Source organism: Chiloscyllium plagiosum, unplaced genomic scaffold (assembly GCF_037043375.1).
Source record: "Chiloscyllium plagiosum isolate Xiang-an unplaced genomic scaffold, Cpla_swu_hap1 HiC_scaffold_53X, whole genome shotgun sequence".
Taxonomy (NCBI): Eukaryota; Metazoa; Chordata; class Chondrichthyes; order Orectolobiformes; family Hemiscylliidae; genus Chiloscyllium; species Chiloscyllium plagiosum.
This window is the reverse complement of record NW_028270191.1, coordinates 25,644,741-25,666,043: the sequence shown is the minus strand read 5'-3', so window position 1 is coordinate 25,666,043 and position 21,303 is coordinate 25,644,741. Positions and strand designations below refer to the sequence as shown.

At 43.4% G+C, this 21,303-nt stretch overlaps 1 protein-coding gene across 2 annotated transcripts; it reads right to left on the bottom strand.

Annotated features, from left to right (window-relative positions):
* Positions 1–1,024: 1,024 nt before the first annotated feature.
* Positions 1,025–21,003, bottom strand: cyp27b1 (cytochrome P450, family 27, subfamily B, polypeptide 1). Of its 2 annotated transcripts, XM_043681759.2 has the most exons (10): positions 20,791–21,003; positions 20,553–20,703; positions 19,554–19,744; positions 16,408–16,604; positions 6,930–7,130; positions 5,041–5,204; positions 4,428–4,594; positions 3,768–3,849; positions 2,377–2,574; positions 1,025–1,984 (listed from the first exon to the last, which is right to left on the bottom strand). In XM_043681759.2, exons 2-10 carry the CDS (start codon positions 20,688–20,690, stop codon positions 1,871–1,873), a joined length of 1,452 nt encoding a protein of 483 aa, XP_043537694.2. In that variant the 5' UTR covers positions 20,691–20,703; positions 20,791–21,003; the 3' UTR covers positions 1,025–1,870. The 2 variants fall into 2 exon arrangements, with proteins under 2 accessions (XP_043537694.2, XP_043537693.2); XM_043681758.2 differs by lacking the exon at positions 20,791–21,003 and having other exon boundaries at positions 20,553–20,766.
* Between the last annotated feature and the right edge of the window lie 300 nt (positions 21,004–21,303).

Sequence of the window (21,303 nt, the reverse complement as noted above, 5' to 3'; positions counted from 1 at the left end):
CTTGTTCTACCACGTCTGTCCATTCTTGATTTGTTGCTTGTTTGAATAACGGTTTTTGGCGCGCAATTTCCCCGTTGTATTTTCGGAGTCTGTGGTGGGTGTCACAGGCATAAAGTTCACCAAGGAGGAAGAAACTGACAACAAACTCGCATTCCTGGACGTCACAGTAGAAAGAAAGGACAAGGGAGAACTACAAACCTGCGTATACAGAAAACTGACAAACACTGACCAAATACTCAACTACACCAGCAACCATCCCAACACACACAAACAAAGCTGTATCAGAACACTATTCCAATGAGCCACCACACACTGCAGCACAGACGAACTTCGAAAAACAGAGGAGAACCACCTATACGACGTATTCAAGAAGAACGGATACTCAAAAAACACAGTGCGCAGATTTCTCAAGAACAAACCACGACAAGCAGACCAAACACAGCCAGAAACCCTAACCACCTTACCATATATCAAAGGAGTTTCAGAAATGACAGCCAGACGACTGAGAGCCCTCGGAATCCTGGTAGCACACAAACCCACCAACACTCTCAAACAAAAACTAACAAACTTAAAAGACCCAGTACAACCCATGGACAAAACCAACGTCATCTATAAAATTCCATGCAAGGACTGCCACAAACACTACGTAGGACAAACAGGAAGAAAGTTAGCCACCAGGATACACGAACACCAGCTAGCCACAAAAAGACACGACCCCCTCTCCCTCATAGCCCTACACACAGATGAAAAAAAAACCCACCATTTCGACCGGGACAACACATCTATCCTGGGACAGGCTAAGCAAAGACATGCCAGAGAACTCCTAGAGGCCTGGCACTCCAACCACAATGCTATAAACAAGCACATAGATCTAGATGCCATCTATCAACCCCTCAGAAAACAAACAGGAAATGACATCACCACAAATCCCAGGAACCCCATCAGGAGAAAGATATAAATAGAAAGCAGGAGACAACAGCTTCGCTTCACTTGGAGGTCGCCATTGATGATGTTACCTAGCCAGGTAATGAAACGTCTGGATATCAAACCTACAGCTCAGCGAGCAACCTACACCCTAGAACTATTTGTACTCAATAAATCCAGTGGTGTTATTCACCTTCCTGTTTTCAAATAAATTTCTGGCAACCATAATCTACCACCACTGCCCTCTCAAGGTCATCACCCCAGCCACTACTAAGTCCTTGAATTCAAGTTGTTCTATTTACCAGCAATATGGTGGGATTAATTTTTAAAACTGTTGCTTTCATTATTTTAGGTCAATCATTTTCAATTGCGTAATATGTTCAGCGCAAGTTAAATTATTTGTACAACTACCCTGAAAGTGGGGGCCACACCACCCAGCCAGAGGGGCATATTTTTTTTAAAAAATCAGTTTATCCCCTTGCCAATATAACGCAATAATAAAAGCTAACGTGTAAGGTGAACTAAAATCTTGTCAACCTGGTCTGCCCTTCATAGCTCAGGCAAAAATATTGTTGCATATATTTTGAAGTTTGAGAGTTTTCTCTTTTCAAAGATGGCTTCCAAGTGAAATGGTCCCCAGATTTCAACATAGTTGATTGTGAAACATCTTGAAATTTTTCTAAGACATGGTAAGATAATAATGTATATGTGACATGCAGTGTTTTCTCCAATTACCATGAGCATTTAGACCTGGTGGCCTCAGCTGTAGGGTTGCACTGGTCATATTCATGGGTTCAGCACTGAACAAGCAGCAATAGCTTCTACACCACTGGACTGGCAGTGGTCCACTCATGATTCCCCATCAAAAGTTGTGGCTAAATGATATAATCTGATTTGGCAAGTTTTGTTTCTTAGTTTTAACTATGAAAGCATCCTGTGGACACGGTCATCTGTCAATAAATTGTAGATTGATTTCCTGCTCTGGCACCAGCAGAGTTCGAGTCATTGGTTTTACGATGCCACCCTTAAACTCTGGTCTCACCTCAAAGTGGATTAGAATCTGAAACAAGAAGACAAAATGCACCACCATGAAAAATTGTGAATGCTGGCAGATAATTGGAGATGCCAAGACTGAGATTGGTGATTTTTTTCTTTAGGTAAGCAAGGAATATGGAGCAAAGGCAAGTAAATCAAGTTGAGTTAGGTCTAGATCATCCATCACCTAGCTGAGTTGTGAAGCAGGCTGAAGGAGCTGAATGACCACCTAGGGTTATCGATAAAACCATCATCTAGAAATAATTTAACAAGTCAGCAGCTAATGCAAATCTTACACATACTACTGAGTCAGCTGGTGCTATTAACTATTCCACTTGCAACTATTAAGTATCATGGCCAGAAAACAATAAACCCATTTTCTACTGTGCCCAGCAAAACCTAAATTCTCCAACTTACTCGAGCCAGTGCTAGGTAGATCTCTAACTCTGCAATTCTTCTTCCAATGCAGCTCCTCTTCCCAAATCCAAATGGGATGGATGCATAGGGATGAAAACTCTGATCCTTGTGAAGCCATCGTTTGGGCTGAAAGCAGTCTGGATTGGGGAAAACCTCCTTATCTCGTGAGGTTGCATAGTGACACAGCGTAATCAGAGTCTGTTTCGAAGAATGAAAACCATTCAGAATCATCAAGGCACCATCAGAACAATGATCACCTGTCAAAACACATGGCCACCACAAGTGTGCAACAGTATTTCCATGCTGTATACCTCAAGTAGACACAGGTGGTGGGTCACATCTTCAAGATCCGTGAAAGAACAAAACTCTTTGTTGGATGCTCGTGAAAGACTTTTTAAAAATGAACCTGCAACCTAAAGGTATTGGCTATGGTTGAATTTGCTGCTCAGTATAAGAATTACTTGTGAAATCTCATTTAATTTGCTATTTTATACAGACAGTCCTCATTTTAAGCAGTCTCATTCTGTGTTGGTCTGCTTTCATCTCACAGAAACGATGAGTATGCTTCATATCAGGACTGCTGCTTCAGTGTTGTTTTACACAAGGACAAATGTAAGATTATATAATGTAATCAGTGCCATTTTAGACCAGGCTCTCCTACTCCCTGGCTGCCTTCCACATTTCATCTCTCTCCTACTGACAGTCCCTCTCATTCCCTTCCTCCATCTCTACACCCCTATCTTAAGCCCTCACTCACAGCAAGGGTTCAGGAGAGGGAAGCAGTGATCTGGAAGGTTGGCAGGTGGGAGAGAGAAGTAAAGAGCAGGAGGGGCAGGTGGGTAAATTGGTAACGGGATGCAAATAGAAAAAAAAAGTTTTTTTTATATTTTAAGACTTTTTAAAAAAAAGTTACTTCATTTACGAATTTAGGAATTCAAGAATTTTTTTCAACTTTCACTTTGTTTTTTTTTCTGACGAGAAAGGTCCTGTAGGACTTAATTGCAACTTTTACATTGGTAAAATCTGATTCACTTGAAGTTATTGCAGTTTTTAGGAAGGGTGCAACAAAATTAAGTGACAAATTACTGCACTATTTCATGTCCATCATTGAGATCTTAAAGGGATTTGATAAGTAAACAATTATTACATTTAAGATTATGAAAGAGATTAGTAGGGTAGATACTGAAATGTTTTCACTTGATTGGGAGAGTCCAAATCAAATTGGGCATAAAATGTAACCTAATTGCTAATAAATCCAATAGAGAGAGGGAGGGAAAAGTTTTGGGAGGAAATTCCAGGGTTTAGGGAGGAAATTCCAGTGCTTTGGCAGATGGGACTCCCTTTACCCTCTGGATTATAAAACAAATCTTACAAATCTTTATGCTGCTTACGTTTTTGGGAATGATATATTCTCCAATTTGGATATCTTTATCTGGAATCACACGAGCGTTACCTGGGATTACAGGATAAAGCCTAAAAAAGGTGGAAAAATAGCACATTACATGCATGGTTTAGTCAGAATTCCCTCATGTAGTCCTGATGTCATTAACTATTTTTCTCACCTGTGTGTTTTGCTTCTTATGATGGATGTCTGCGCATGAGTTGAATACTTTATCTGCTTTTGACCAGTGTTGGCATCAGACACTGCTCACTTGAAGAACAGTTCCCTTTAATCTACACCACTGATGTACCTCTGCTCCAACCTCAGGACAATGCCCTGATTGCCATTTGCCCATTGCCCATATGGGCCATGCCAAAAAGTAGTAACATTTCTCGAAAGCTCCCAACAAATACAAGCTCATTCTCTACAGATGAAAGGTAAATGGGCTTTCAGATCTTTCATTGTTTCCCATTGGGTGCTGACTGCCATTAATTTTTGATAAGTTGCCATTCCTTCATTGAAAATAAACATGTTTGCATTTGGTTTTCAGATCAGAATTTGTGCAGACACAAATTCTTAGGTGCAACAATAGAGATGCCGGACAGAGGATGAACCATATCAAGGAGACACCCACATTAACAAGGTAACAAAATTTATTCTTTAACCTCACCTTAGTATTTCCTTCACAACAGCTTTCATGAGGGACATCTTTGCCACATCATTAGCTGAGGGGATGGGCTTATCTCCAACTATCTCTTTGATTTCTTGGAGTAGGTCTGTCTGAACATCTGGGTGCCTGGACAACTCATATAGTGTCCATGACATTGTGCTGGAAATCTACAGGAAAGACAGAGAGAGAGGAAGAGAGTGAGAGAGAGGGAGGGAATATGGAGTAATGTGAAACTGGTGCTGAAAGGAAGATGAACCATCTAGTGTAGCAATGAATGATGCAGTTAAGAATATCAACTCTCAGTGTCTGCTTTTAGTTCTCAAATAGTGTTACAAATGTGCTAAATATCCTTAGGCTTACATAAGAAACTATCTACCAATCTCTCTCCCCCCACCTCGCTCAAATGATTGGCAGAGGACAGGATTTGGGTGTGATATTTCTGTAGTGGAATAACCTGCCATCACTGACATTGACAGAATAATATTTGTTCAGGTGGACAATGGGCATTTCATCCAATCCAGCAGGTTCCCAGTTGGTGAGCTCTGATAAAATTACCCCTGATGAGTTTTACAGAGTTTGAACACCACAAGAACTAATATTGATAAGCACTTACCGTGTCTACACCAGCGAGTAACAATTCTGTGACATTGCCATAAATAGCTTTCATGGGGAGATTCTGTGAGGACAGAAAGTAGGTCAGGTATTTCCCCTCAATTGGCTCCCTTTTCGCTACTTTCTGTTGAATTTCAGCCATCCTTCGGTCTATGTGTCCTTTAGCTGCAAAATAGTTGCAACATGTGGATAAGGCTATGGAGAACAGCACTTTATCGAACTAGCACTGACCAGTGAATCTCTACTGGAAGAGCAACCTGGAAGAACACAACACTGCTCCTGGCACAATCTAATGTTCTAGCAATGAGAGGTGCAGATACAGTTGATGGTAGTTGTCTTTTTCCTTAAAATGGGGTATTTCAAGACTAGGGGGCACATATTTAAGGTGAGAAGAGAGGTGAGAAGAGAGATTTAAAGGAGACATAAGGGGCAATTTTTTTTACATAGAGGTGGTTCGAACGTGGAATGAACTTCCTGAGGAAGTGGTGGATGCGGGTAAAATTACAATGTGTAAAAGACATTTGGATGCATACACGAATAGGAAAGGTTTGGAGGGATATGGACCAGGAGCAGCCAGGTGGGACTAGTTCAATTTAGGATTATGTTCAGCATGACTTGGACGTGCCGATGTTGGAGTAGGGTTATATTCAGCATGGACTGGTTGGCCCGAAGGATCTGTTTCTGTGCTGGGTAACTCTATGACTCCATAAGTGGAATTGTACATAAACCCTTCCAGAGGAAGTGTCTGATTTTGGTATAGCAGAGTGGTGTTATTTTCAAACCTAATTCCTTCTCACATGAAAAAAAGCAAAGGACTTTCTAATCTCATTCTGAGGGAATAACAGGACCAGGAAACCCAACATCAGCAAATTAGCACCAGATTTTGCTTGTTTTTTGTTGTTGCTGCTGAAGATTTCAGGTGATTGGTAAAAGATCTTGGGGGAGGGAGATGAGTTTTTTTTAAACACTGAGCTTTTGTAATCTCCTCTAGTGTAAATTGTATGTTTATTACTCTGCTTAACCATTTACCTTTGTGCCTACTGCTGTGGAACTGCCATAAACTCCCCTGCCCTTTTTCTCTCTCACTCTATCTAGCATCTTCATTGTCCAAGGCTTGGTAAATCAAAGTTTGTGCCAATAACATCACTCCCGGTTAAGACAATGAGGCAGGCTTCAAGAACTTTCTCAGCTGATAAAAGGATTGAACCCATGCTTTTGGCATTATTTAGCACTATGCTCTTGCTAACTAACCCCTTCCCACTCTCAATTGTAAAGAGCTAATTATAGCTTTCATACTGTATTCACATTCACTGGAGGAGGAAAAGTAATTGAGGGGTTCCCCTGATTAGGCAGCATCAGAGATTCCCAACCATCTGTAACACGTGACACAGTCCGAGACTTTCTACTTCCAGTTACTTTGGAGACAGTGCTTGCAGGCACTTTTTCTTTTAAAAAAGAACAGGAAATGATCACTGGGTCATGCCACAGACCACATGCTGCTTCCATTTTGAGTACCTGTCTGCCAAGACTGTCAAGGGCACCATCACCCTGAGCTATGGGAGCCTGCCAGGCTGCCACTGGAGACATTTAGATGTATAAAACAGGACACAGACACTGAGGTAAGTTTTTATTTTTAGTTGGGCAGTGAATGATAGGCACTGGATTCAAAATGGTGTTAGCTTTAAAACAGGCAGTTTCCTTACCCTTTCACTTATTCCTTTTATATTCTCTCTTTTCAAGTACTGACCGAATTTAATGTGAGTTAATTTTTCAGTCTGATGCTTGTGTTGAAGCATGATCAACGTCCCTCCTACATCCTGCCTGCTTCCTCATCTCCAGTTGAACTGTGTACCAACTCCATTGCTACCTCAACAAAACATCTTAAATTACCAAAAGAAAACATGTAATCCCAGCAGGCGATGAATTTGCACCAGGGTTTTGGGTAGATTTTGCGTAGAAACTTTGGCATCGCCATGGTGATGAGTGTCATTTGAAACATGGTGTTAATCGACTGGATAAAAACTTCTGTTTCCATGGGAACATCAGACTTAAGGCAGCCAATCCGTGTCTCGAACAACACTGAAGAGATACCTGAAAAAGTAGCAAAGTTGATCAGAGATTACTACTTTGAAAGTTAAAAACTAGCTCACTAATCTCAATATTATTTTATTGTAGATATAATCCTCAGTAACCTGTAAGCTCTCCCGAAACTCCCACATCTGACAAGAAAAGCATATCACTCTACTAAAGACCAATTTTGCTCCTTCACAATCTACAGACCCAGAAAATAGCACTATCTTATTCCTCTACAAAACACTGCTAAATTAATAGTTATGGCTTATATTTTAAGTTTAATCAAGGGACATATCTCAATAAAACATATAATCAAGAAAGAACCCACTCTACTCACTACTGCAGACTTAATTTAGATAAATGTGAGGTGCTGCATTTTGGAAAAGCAAATCTTAGCAGGACTTATACACTTAATGGTAAAGTCCTAGGAAGTGTTGCTGAACAAAAGACCTTGGAGCGTAGGTTCATAGCTCCTTGAAAGTCGAGTCGCAAGTAGATAGGATAGTGAATAAGGCGTTTGGTATGCTTTGTTTTATTGGTCAGAGTATTGAGTACATGAGATGGGAGGTCATGTTGCGGCTGTACAGGACATTGTTTAGGCCAGTGTTGGAATATTGTGTGCAATTCTGGTCTCCTTCCTATCGGAAAGTTGTTGTGAAACTTGAAAGGGTTCAGAAAAGATTTACAAGGATGTTGCCAGGGTTGGAGGATCTGAGCTACAGGGAGAGGCTGAACAAGCTGGGGCTGTTGTGCCTGGAGCGTCTGAGGCTGAGGGGTGACCTTATAGAGGTTTACAAACTTAAGAGGGGCATGGATAGGATAAATAGACAAAGTCTTTTCCCTGGGATGGGGGAGTCCAGAACTAGAGGGCATAGGTTTAGGGTGAGAGGGGAAAGATATAAAAGAGACCTACAGGGCAACCTTTTCACGCAGAGGGTGGTCTGTGTATAGAATGAGCTGCCAGAGGAAGTAGTGGAGGCTGGTACAATTGTAACATTTAAAAGGCATCTGGATGGGTATATGAATAGGAAGGGTTTGGAGGGATATGGGCCGAGTGCTGGCAGGTGGGACTAGATTGGGTTGGGATATGTGGTCGGCATGGACGGGTTGGACCGAAGGGTCTGTTTCCGTGCTGTACATCTCTATGACTCTATTATTTGGGGCTGATATGTTTAAAACATTATTCTGTTCATCCTGGGACCTGAACTTAGCTACAACTGAGAGAAGGCCTTTGTATTTTGTTCCACTTTCAGGAATGTGAATTCCCTGAGCTGCTCCCTGCTGCTTAAGCCCATTAATTCTTGGGTCCACAGGCCAACTCAACATTCCAACAAATTAATGTTTTATCCCACACCCACGCTGACCTCCGTGTCCTTGTTCTCCATCACTATTCCAGTAAACTGAAGAACAATAGAAAAGTTATAGCACAGAAAGGCTATTCAGCCAGCATTTATGCCAGCTGAATAAACTAGCTGCCCATCCTAATCTAACTTTTCAGCCCCTGGTCTTTAGCCTAGCTGGTTACAGCATTTCAGGTGCAGATCTGGTTCCTTTTAAATGAGCAGAGTTTAACTGAGTTTTTGCCTCAACCACCAGACTAGGCAGCAAATTTGAGACACTGACCATGCTCTGGGTGAAAATGTTATTCCTTGTGTCCTACTAATTCTTTTACCAATCATTGTAATCTGTATTCCATGGCAATTGACTTCTCTGCTAGGAGAAACAGGTCTTCCCTGTTCACTGTATCCAAGCCCCTCATTATTTTGTACACCTTAAGTCACTCCTCAGCCTACTCTTCTAAGAAAAACAAACCTCACCTCTCTAATCTTTCTTCATACCTACAATTTTCAAAACCAGATGACTTTCTTGTAAATCTCCTCTGCACTCTCTCCAGAGCAATAATAACCTTCCAGAACTGTTCACAAAACTCCAGTTGTGGCCTAACCAGTGTTTTATAATACTCCAGCATTACATCCCTGCTGTTATATTTGATACCTTGCCCAGTGCAGGAAAACATCCAACATGCCTTCTTTACCACTTTATCTACCTGGCCTGCCAATTCCTTTAGCCCTCTCAATACCCTCCTGTTTATTATGTATTCCTTTCCTTTATGTATCCTCCCCTAATGCATTAACTCACACTTCTCTGGATTGAATATCATTTGCCACTTCTCCTCACACCCAACTATTGATATCTTTCTGCAATTGACAGCGATCTTCTCGACTACTATCAACTACTCAGCCAACTTGTATTGTCTACAAATTTCCCAATCATGCCTCCCACATTTAAGTCTTAATCACGAACACACATCACAATCAGCATGAAACACGACTGAAAAACACTTACCATTCACAAAAATATCTGTTGACTGTGTCCTTTGTTTCCTGTCACTGAGCTAATTTTGAATCCAACTTGCCATATTCCCTGTATCCCATGGGCTTTAATTTCTCTGAACAGGGCGCAAGGCAGGAATTTGTCAAATGCCTTACTAAACTCCATATAGACAGCATCCATTACACTACCCTCATCAATCCTCCTCGTTGCTGTCTCAAAAAATTCAATTAAGTTAGTAAGACATGACCTTCCCTTAAATTCATGCTGACTATCGCTGATCAATCCACACCTTCAAGGTAACAGTTAATCCTTTCTCTCAATATTGATTCTAGTAATTTGCCCACTACTCATATCAGACGGACAGGCCTACAAGTATTTGGCATAAACCTCATAAGCCTTTTGAATACTGGTACAATATTTGCAAGCCACCACTCCTTTGCTGCCTCACCTGTATGCGATGAGGATTGGAAAATGATTTTCGAAGCATCTGCTATTTTCTCCCTGGCTTCCAATAAACAGTTCAGGATTTAATTTATCTGGTCCTGGTGATTTATCCACCCTTAAGGAGGTCAGCTCTTTCAGTACTTTTCATTGTGCTTATTTTATCCAATATTTCACACCCCTCCTCTTTAACTAGATTTTCTGTATCATCCCTCTCCTTTGTGATGACAGAGAAAAAATACTCATTTAGAACCCTCCCCACATCTTCTGCAGCTATGCACAAGTTACCATATACATCTCTGATATGGTCAACCCTTTCTTTAGTTGTTCCATTGCTCATCATGTACTGATCAAACATCTTTGGGTTGTCCTTAATTTTAACAGCCTTTTTTTTTGTATCTTTGCTTTCCTAATTTCCTTTTTCATTTCACACCAGTACTTTCAATACTTACTAAGCTTCCTTCAGCATTACTTTATTTGATGTTGTCTTAAGCTCTATTTGTCTCCTTTACCTTACCCTGCACGATTCCAGATAACCGAGGGCTCCAGATTTGGCTGTACTACCCTTTTTGTTTGTGGGGACATGTCTACACTGTACTCAAAAAATCTTGCTTATAAATGCGTCCCACTGATTTGCAACTGACTCTCCTTCAAATAGCTGTAATCAGTCCACTTTTCGCTGATCATCTCAGCTTTGTAAAATTTGTCTTCCCCCAATTTAGAACTTTTACTGCTGTTCCATCTCTGTCCCTCTCCATAATGATGCTAGATCTAACTGCATAATGGTCACCCACTGCTACTTCATCCACCTGGCCAACTTAGTTTCCTAACACTATATTTAGAATTGTGACCTCTCTCATTGGGCTTTATTACATGCTGACTAAACAAAAAATCTCTTGAATGCAGTTGAAGTATTTTGTCCCCTCTGTGCATTTCATGCTGTTTATATCCCAGTTGATATTTTGGTAGTTGAAGTTCCACACTATTATTGCCCGACTATTTTTTACACTCAAATTACCAACATAATTTCCTGATGAACTTTCCTGATGAAGGGCTTTTGTCCGAAACGTCGATTTTTCCTGCTCCTCAGATGCTGCCTGATCTGCTGTGCTTTTCCAGCACCACTCTAAGCCCCAGCATCTGCAGTCCCCACTTCTGTCTTACCTACATATTTGGTAGAAACAAGGACTGCAGATGCTGGAAACCAGAGTCTAGATTAGAGTGGTGCTGGAAAAGCACAGCAGGTCAGGCAGCATCCGAAGAGCAGGAAAATCGACGTATCGGGCAAAAGCCCTTCATCAGGAATAGAGGCAGGGTGCCTGCGGAGTGGAGAGATAAATGAGAGGGGGGGGGGGAGAAAGTAGCATAGAGTACAATAGATGAATGGGGGTGGGGATGAACGTGATAGGTCAGAGAGGAGGGTGGAGCGGATAGGTGGGAAGGGAGATTGGCAGGTAGGACAGGTCATGACGGCGGTGCTGAGCTGGAAGGTTGGAGCTGGGGTGAGGTGGGGGAAGGGGAAATTAGGAAACTGGAGAAATCCACGTTGATGCCGAGGGTTGAAGTGTTCCGAGGCGAAAGATGAGGCGTTCTTCCTCAGGCGTCGGGTGGTGAGGGAGCGGCGGTGGAGGAGGCCCAGGACCTGCATGTCCTCGGCAGAGTGGGAGGGGGAGTTGAAATGTTGGGCCACAGTGCGGTGGGGTTGATTGGTGTGGGTGTCCCGGAGATGTTCCCTAAAGCACTCTGCTAGGAGGTGTCCAGTCTCCCCAATGTAGAGGAGACCGCATTGGGAGCAACAGATACAATAAATGATATTGGTGGATGTGCAGGTAAAACTTTGATGGATGTGGAAGGCGGGTGCCAAGAAGGGAGAGTGGGTTGTAGGGGGGCGTGGACCTGACCAGGTAGTCACGGAGGGAACGGTCTTTGCGGAAAGCAGAAATGGGTGGGGAGGGAAATATATCCCTGGTCGTGGGGTCCGTTTGGAGGTGGCAGAAATGTCAGCGGATGATGTGGTTGATGCGAAGATTGGTAGGGTGGAAGGTGAGCACCAGGAGGGGCTCTGCCCTTGTTACAATTGGGGGGGTGGGGTTTGAGGGCGGAGGTGCGGGATGTGGATGAGCTGCGTTGGATGGCATCTTTAACCACGTGGGAAGAGAAATTGCAGTCTCTAAAGAAGGAGGCCATCTGGTGTGTTCTATGGTGAAAATGGTCCTCCTGAGAGCAGATACGGCGGTGGCGGAGGAATTGGGAATACGGGATGGCATTTTTGCAGGAGGTAGGGTGGAAAGAGGTGTAATCCAGGTAGCTGTGGGAGTCGGTGGGTTTGTAAAAAATGTCAGTGTCAAGTCGGTCATCATTAATGGAGATGGAGAGGTCCAGGAAGGGGAGGAAGGTGTCAGAGATGGTCCAGGTAAATTTAAGGTTGGGATGGAATGTGTTGGTGAAGTTGATGACTTGCTCAACCGCCTCGTGGGAGCACGAGGTGGCACCGATGCAGTCATCAATGTAGCAGAGGAAGAGGTAGGGAGTGGTGCCAGTGTAGCTATGGAAGATGGACTGTTCTACGTAGCCAACAAAGTGACAGGCATAGCTGGGGCCCATACGGGTGCCCATGGCTACCCCTTTGGATTGGAGGAAGTGGGAGGATTCGAAGGAGAAATTGTTAAGGATGAGGACCAGTTCAGCCAAACGAATGAGAGTGTCAGTGGAAGGGTACTGTTGGGGACATCGGGAGAGGAAGAAACGGAGTGCTTGGAGGCCCTGGTCATGGCGGATGGAGGTGTAGAGGGATTGGATATCCATGGTGAAGATGAGGCGTTGGGGGCCGGGGAAATGGAAGTCTTGGAGGAGGCGGAGGGCGTGGGTGGTGTCTCGAACGTATGCGGAGAGTTCCTGGACCGGGGGGATAGGACAGTGTCGAGGTACGTGGAGATGAGTTCGGTGGGGCAGGAGCATGCTGAGACAATGGGTTGGCCAGGGTGGTCAGGCTTGTGGATCTTGGGAAGGAGGTAGAATCGGACGGTGCGGGGTTCCCGGACTATGAGGTTGGAAGCTGTGGGTGGGAGATCTCCTGAGGTGATGAGGTTCTGTGCGGTCTGGGAGTTGACGGTTTGGTGATGGGGGATGGGGTCATGGTCAAGGGAGCAGTAGGAGGAGGTGTCTTCGAGTTGGCGTCTGGCGTCTGCGGTGTTGAGGTCAGTGCACCAAACTACCACTGCACCCCCTTTATCTGCTGGCTTGATGGTGAGGTTGGGACTGGAGCAGAGGAAGTGGAGGGCTGCGCGTTGTGAGGGAGAGAGGTTGGAGTGGAGGTAGGGGTAGACAAGTTGAGGTGATTAATATCTCGGCAGCAGTTGGAAATGAAGAGATCGAGGGCAGGTAATAGGCCAGCACGGGGTGTCCAGGTGTTTGGAGTGTGTTGGAGGCGGGCAAAGGGGTCCTCGGAAGGTGGGCGGGAATCCTGATTGTAAAAGCAAGCACAGAGGCGGACACGGCGGAAAAAGTGTTCTACGTCACGGCGTGTATTAAATTCATTGATGCGTGGAAGCAGGGGGATAAAGGTGAGGCCTTTGCTGAGGACTGATCGTTCGTCCTCAGGGGGAGGTCAGGGGGAATGGTGAAAACTCGGCAGGGCTGGGAGCTAGGACCTGGGACCTGGTGTAGGTGTGGAGCTGGGAGTGGGGGCGGAGCCTGTAACTGGAGTGGGTGTGGTGTTAGGGGGAATGGAGGTAGAGTCATGAGCAGGGGTAGTGTTCCCCTCAGGGTTCTGGGGGGCGGGGATGGTGACAGTGGGATCTGTGGGGGACGGGTCAGCAGAATGCAGGTGAGTGGCGTTGGTGGGGGCGGAAGTCGTGGAGAACATGGCAGTGGGAGGGGTGACACATATTTGCTGTTCTAACTCTCCCCTAGTATTTGGGAGCCTATAGTAGACACCTAACAGCATGTGCCCTTTTTGTGTTTCTGAACTCAACCCACACAGCCTCATTTGATGTTTCATTTAATATATCAACCCTTCATTCATCTGGAATTAATTCTTTAACCAAAAATTCTACAGCTCACCTTTTGTATCCCGTTCTCTATCCTGTCTGAAAGCTCTAAATCCAGGGATTTGAGCAGCCATTATTGCCTCTTTTATGCAGGTTCCATTATGTGATATCATGTTATGCATGCTCTCAGTTCATTTGCTTTATTCATTATACTCTTCAGATATACAGAGATACTGCATATCTTTTAATGCTGCCAATTCTCTGTGTTGTACATTATTTAACCTCTGCCTTCTCATCTCTCAGGCACTTTAATGCTTTTGGGACTCCATAATAAGTTCAACAATTTCAGATCATCACCTCTGCCTCTATTTGTTAGGTGCCATTGATGATTCTGCTCATGTAATTTATACCATCTTCATCCCAAACTTTTGTCAATTTACTTCATCCACTATCACCCCATTTTGCCTCTCACCATCGTCCCTTGTCATTTAATGTTTTGACTTTCTGCTGTCCAGTAAAACTTCCCTTTTTTTTCTTTCTACCTATTCTCCATCATTCGCTGCCTTTCTACTTGCTTAAAAATATTTTACATGATAATGACCAGATGATCAGTTTCAGTAACGTTAGTTCAGGTACAAGAGGTGTGATTAGAGTCATAGAGATGTATAGCATTTATGTAAATGACAAAAAGTAGAGGACCCAGCACCGATCCTTGTTTTCCTACAATTCCTAAGATTTAGTTCATTGACAAGGACTGATTAGGGATAATCAACACGGTTTTGTGCGTGGGAAATCATGTCTCACAAACTTGATTGAGTTTTTTGAGGAAGTAACAAAGAGGATTGATGAGGGCAGAGCAGTAGATGTGATCTATATGGACTTCAGTAAGGTGTTCAACAAGCTTCCCTATGGGAGACTGATTCGCAAAGTTAGATCTCACAGAATACAGGGAGAACTAGCCATTTGGATACAGAACTGGCTCAAAGGTAGAAGACAGAGGGTGCTGGTGGAGGGTTGTTTTTCAGACTGGAGGCCAGTGACCAGTGGAGTGCCACAAGGATCGGTGCTGGGTCCTCTACTTTTTGTCATTTATATAAATGATTTGTAAGTTTGCAGATGACACCAAAATTGGAGGTGTAGTGTACAGCGAAGAGGGTTACCTCAGATTACAACAGGATCTGGACCAGATGGACCAATGGGCTGAGAAATAGCAAATGGAGTTTAATTCAGATAAATGCGAGGTGCTGCGTTTTGGGAAAGCAAATCTTAGCAGGATTTATACACCTAATGGTAAGGTTCCAGGGAGTGTTGCTAAACAAAGAGACCTTGGAGTGCAGGTTCATAGCTCCTTGAAAGTGGAGTTGCAGGTAGATAGGATAGTGAAGAAGGCATTTGGCATGCTTTCCTTTATTGGTCAGAGTATTGAGTACAGGAGTTGGGAGGTCATGTTGCAGTTGTACAGGACATTGATTAGGCCACTATTGGAATATTGTGTGCAATTCTGGTCTCCTTCCTATCGGAAAGATGTGAAACTTGAAAGTGTTCAGAAAAGACTTACAAGGATGTTGCCAGGGTTGGAGAATTTGAGCTCTAGGGAGACCCTGGAGCGTCGGAGGCTGAGGGGTAACCTTATAGAGATTTACAAAATTATGAGGGGCACGGAAAGGGTAAATAGACAAAGTCTTTTCCCTGGGGTCGGGGAGTCCAGAACTAGTGGGCATAGGTTTAGGGTGAGAGGGGAAAGATATAAAAGAGACGCACGGGGCAACTTTTTCACACAGAGGGTGGTACGTGTATGGAATGAGCTGCCAGAGGAGGTGGTGGAGGCTGGTACAATTGCAACATTTAAAAGGCATTTGGATGGATATATGAATAGGAAGGGTTTGGAGGGATATGGGCCGGGTGCTGGCAGGTAGGACTAGATTGGGTTGGGATATGTGGTCGGCATGAATGGGTTGGACCGAAGGGTCTGTTTCCATGCTGTACATCTCTAAGACTCTATGACTAGAACACCTAGTTATTGTCAAATGAACAGGAGTTTCTGTCAGAGGAAATGATAACGTAACAGCTGACGGAAAGCCCACAGGATTGGGAGCATTGCTGGTTTTCTACTCTGTCCAGATGTATTCTCCAGTGAATTAATTGAGAACCATATTAATGGGTGTAAAAGGACATAAGGGTCTATTGAGAGGATTGAGCGGCACGGTGGCTTGGTGGTTAACACTGCTGCCTCACAGCGTCAGGGACCCAGGTTCAATTTCAGCTCTGGAAGACTGTCTGTGTAGAGTTTACACATTCTCCCTATATCTGCATGGGAATCTGTCAGGAGCTCTGATTTCCTCCCACAGTTCAAAGATGTGCAAGTTAGGTGGAATGGCCATGGAATATGTAGGATGGGGTGGTGGGTCTGGGTGGGATGCTGTTTATAGGGGCACTGTAGATTTGATGGGCTGAATGGCCTGCTTCCACACCAGGGATTCTATGATTTCCACCCTTTTGTCCTTTTCCCCTCTTTCTAGAAGTAGCCTGACCTTCTAATCCGAACTTGTAAAACTCTTCTGCCAGATCCTTCACCAGGACCTGGTCGTTCTTGTTCTGTTGGTGCCGAAGCCTGTGGATCAGATCAGTGACAACTTCATTAAGGACACCACTGTATGCCTCCACTTCCTTTGGTTTCAACAGGTGTTTGCTGAGCGTGCTGCGGAGCCTCTGCCACTCCTCTCCTTCCCTGCAAGAAAAAAAGCCCTTAACACAGCAGAATTAACAGCAATGCCCAAAAAGCTCACTGTTCACAAGGTCAGAAGGTCTCAAAGTGTCTTTATATACATTAACTATCGCTATCTTTTGCAGGGTAAGAGATCACTGACAGTTTGATAGAGTCAGGTCAACAGGAGAGAGGCCATTTGACTCATTCCATCTGTGCTAATGCTAACTTTTCAAATGAGCCTGTCTAATCTAATTCCTTTTTCTCTACTCTTCCACTGCATTATTTTTGTATTCTTCCTTTCAAATACTTATCTAATTCACTTTGAAGTGGTATTAAAATAGGAAAGAAAAAGAACTGCATTTTTTTACATTCCCTCTCACAACCTCCAGGCATGCTTTACAGTCAGTTAAGGATTTTTGAAGTTGCTGTTGTTATGGAAGACAGTTTGTAACTAATTTGCATCCAAGTAACTCCCACAAACAGCAGTGTGATAATGATCAAATCATCTAATTTAGTGATGATGGTTGAAGGATACATGTTGGCCAGGATACTGAGGAGAATTCCCCTGCTGTTCTTGAAAATGGGGGCCGTGGGATTTTTTTAACCATCCTGTGAGGGTCAGTTGGATTTTGGTTTAATGTCTCATGTAAAAGGCAAATTAACTGATGCTGGGTTACATGCAAAGGGAGCAGGCATTGGAGATGGGACAATAACAAGCGTTATCAATGACCTGATCTCTTCCCAAGTTGAGCACTGCTCCCTGTTGGAAGAATGAGGTGGGTTAATTGGTAATTTATCCTGCAGGGTCTATCTCTTATGATAAAGCATTCAATATACAACTAATATGGGGTTCTTGTGGTGCATTGGCAGTGTCCTTACCTCTGGACCAGGACTTCCAGGTTAAAGTACCGCCTGCTCAAAAGGTGTGTAATAATATCCTTGAACAGATGCTTAGAAAATATCTGTACAACTGACAGCCTCTGTGGAAAAAATGTCTTTGATACTAACCCAACATTTATCTGGTGATGACAGCAGTAAAACAAAGTTTGATGTCAAGTTAAAATCCTGATGTAAAACTGGCACATCCTCTATTCCTTTCTCCCTTATACAATTAGCCACCTTCACCTTAAATGCAGCTGTGCAATTCAGTTCAATTATTTCTTATGACAGCAATTTTGACATTCTTATCACTGTCTAGGAAAAGACATTTCTCTTGGATTCCCCTAATATTTATTCATGACGATCTTATATTTGTGATCCCTGGTCTGGCCTCCACCACAGGTGGTGGCTTTTTTCTCGCTTCTCTACAATCAGTCTTTTCACCACCTGATTCCCCAAAAGCATGTCCACTATCTACAAGGTGCAAGTCATGAGCATGATGGAATACTTCCCACTTGCATAGATGGGTGTAGCTCCAACAGCACTCTCTAGAAGCTTGACACGTGACAAAGCAGCCCCCTTGATTGGCACCACATCCACAAATATTCACTCCCTCCATCACCGACGCTCAATAGCAGCAGTGTGCACCACCTGAAAGATGTACTGCTGCAACTCACCAAGGCTTTTTTGACAGTATTTTTCAAACCCACTACCTCCACAATCGAAAACAAATGCAGCAGATGCATGGGAACACCAATATCTGCAAATTCCCCTCCTAATGCGACACATCATCCTGACTTGGAAATATATCACTATTCCTTCAGTGTCACTGGGTCAAAATCCTGGAACTCCTTCTCTCACAGTATGACATCCCACGGACTACAGCAGTTCAATAAGGCAGTTAACTGAAGAAGGGCTCATGCCTGAAACGTCGATTCTCCTGCTCCTTGGATGCTGCCTGACCTGCTGCGCTTTTCCAGCAACACATTTTCAGCTCTGATCTCCAGCGTCTGCAGTCCTCACTTTCTACTAGTTAACTATCATGTTCTTGAAAGCAATTAGTAATGAGCAATAAATGCTGTCCCACGCAGCAATGTTTTCATCCTGCAAATTAATCTTTTATAAAGTGATTGCTGATTTTTCCTGTTGAGGGAAGTGGAACCTGTATTTTGGAGCGATGCTGTAAGTGCAAAGCTCAGTTTGGAAGCCTTATTATTTGGCCCTTAAACCTATCAACTGAGGGGCAGAATCAGCAGGCATGCGCGTTATTCATTCTTTTTGCCTATAACTGCATCCATTGTGCTTCTGTTTTTACCATAAAGCTTTTGGCAAAGGACTGAAAGCAACACATAAATTAATCACGACTAAGGAAGAAAATCACCAACTGTCTCTGGGTCATGTGATTGTCAATAGATCCATGGAAATGTTAAAAATCTGCAGGACTGGCCAGGAATCAGCAGTCGTAGTGACTCTATATGATCACTATCACCCATGTATTCCGCAGTATTCCTTTCCCAAGGACCAAGTACTGTAGAAGTGTGGGAGCCAGTGAACCTTGGTTTTGATTGATCAAGAGATTATTATTTCAGTAGCTTTTACACTCTCAATGTTGTACAATCAAGATTTAAGGGTCAAATTGGCCTTCTCATGTTCCTATGTTGAAGTCAATCAGCTTTGATCAATGGTGAGCAATGTCTTCCTACCATCATTTGCGTTTAAACTATAATGACTATCATGTAGGTCAATGTGGCAGTCATTTATGCACAGCAAGATCCCACAACACAGCAGGATAAGCAGTGATGCCTGTTCAATAAGGAATGTTGGCCAGGGTAACAATAAAATTCCTTGTTCTTCAAATTGTGCCAGGAAATCTGAACCAATGAAACATACTTCTGTGAAGCAACTTGAGATGTTAAATTAAAACACTATATAATTAATAGTTGTTATTGTTCTATTTAATGTCTCATCCAACTAGTTGAAAAGTCACATTCTCCAGCTAACAGTTGCATTTGACAGCTGTTTCACAAGAAAACTACACACACGTTTCTTTTACGCCTGCTGTAACCTCCGAGTTGATTTGATTCTACTCACGCTGTGAGGAGCCCATAAGCATGTCCTCTATATTGTCTGTAATCTTTCCAAGATGATAAATCAGAACGGATTGGAAGGGTCCCTTCCTGCCGCAAGACTTGTTCGATTAACGATGGATCTGCAATATGTACTGTCAGGATAGGCCCAAAATGTGCCTTCCACACAGGGCCATACTTTGCCTTCCCCTCCAGCTAACAAGCAAAAACATAAAGCAGGTGAAGACATTGGCAATATAATCCTTTCAGATCCCAGTTCAATGAAAGTCAGCAGGTCAAGGGGCATTGAAGGAAGTGTCAAATATTAATATTTTTAAAAGCAAAATACTGTGGATACTGGAGATCTGAAATATAATGAAGTTTTTTTTCCTGGAGCATTGGCGGCTGAGGGGTGACATTATAGAGGTTTATAAAATCACGAGGGGCATCGATAGGGTGAATAGCCAGGTCTTTTTCCCAGGACAGGGGTGTCCAAAACTAGAGGGCGTAGGTTTAAGGTGAGAGGAAAGGCATAAAAGGGACCTAAGGGGCGCCTTTTTCATGCAGAAGGTGGTGTGTGTATGGAATGAGCTGCCGGAGGAAGTTGTGGAGGCTGGTATAATCACAACATTTAAAAGGCATCTGAACAGGTACACAAATAGGAAGGGTTTAGAGGGATATGGGCCAAATGCTGGCAAATGGGACGAGATTAATTTTTGATATCTGGTTGGCCTGGATGAGTTGGACCAAAAGGTCTGTTTCCCTGCTGTTCAACTCTATGCTAAATTGCCCATAGTGTTCAGGTAGGTGCAGGCTGGATGGATTAGCCATGGGAAATGCAGGGTTACAGGAAAAGGATAGGGGATTGGGTCTGGGTGAGATGCTCTTCAGAGGTTGGTATGGACTCGATGGGTCAAATGGCCTGCTTCCGCATTGTTCATAGTATGACTATTCAGTGCTGGCACTACAATTAGATTCCAGATTTTAAAATGACTTATTGCAGAATTTCATACCTTGTCCTTACCTGTAGCTCATGTAACCTGGCCAGTCCTTTCTTGAAAAACAGATCATGTGCAAACCGCACAGCACTAGGACCCGGCATCTCTGACATAGTTCTCAAGCTCTCTGTCTCTTGTTTCTTGGACAAAGCCGATTTCATCATTTCGGAAACGTATCTGCAATACACAGGGAATCGGTTGACCATCTTTAGGACCAATGACATTGTAATCGTTCTGGAAATAAAGCAGTGCAATCCTCCTCACCTTCATTCAGATGGTCTTTATATGGCTACAGCACTGACTGCTCAACCAAGCTTGGCGGCGGGAAAACGTCCATGACTGACAGTGTATATGACCAGTAGGAGTTCGAGATGGGTATGAATGACCAATCAGGAGTGACAAACAAGTTTGGTCGATCGGATGCCTTTGCCAGCTATTTAAAAGGACAATCCCAATTTCAGGATGAAGTAGTGATTGAGACCTGTGTGCAAAGCGATTGGGATCAAGGAAATGTTTATATAAGAGATAAAATACCAGAGGAAAAAGAAAACATGAGATGTGTACAATTTCGTTTATTTTAAATTTAAGAATAAAAGATTTCCTAACTTGAAAACAAATAGCACCCGAAAGGAGTTTTCACAAGTTGTGGGGAGCAGGAGGAGGTGTGAACGGAAAGTGTGCTAACCTTTCGGAGTTGGCAAAGCAACAAGCAGGACTCACAAATCTAAAATGATGTTACGCTGCTTCACCCTCAATACGCATCAGGTCCAGGAATGA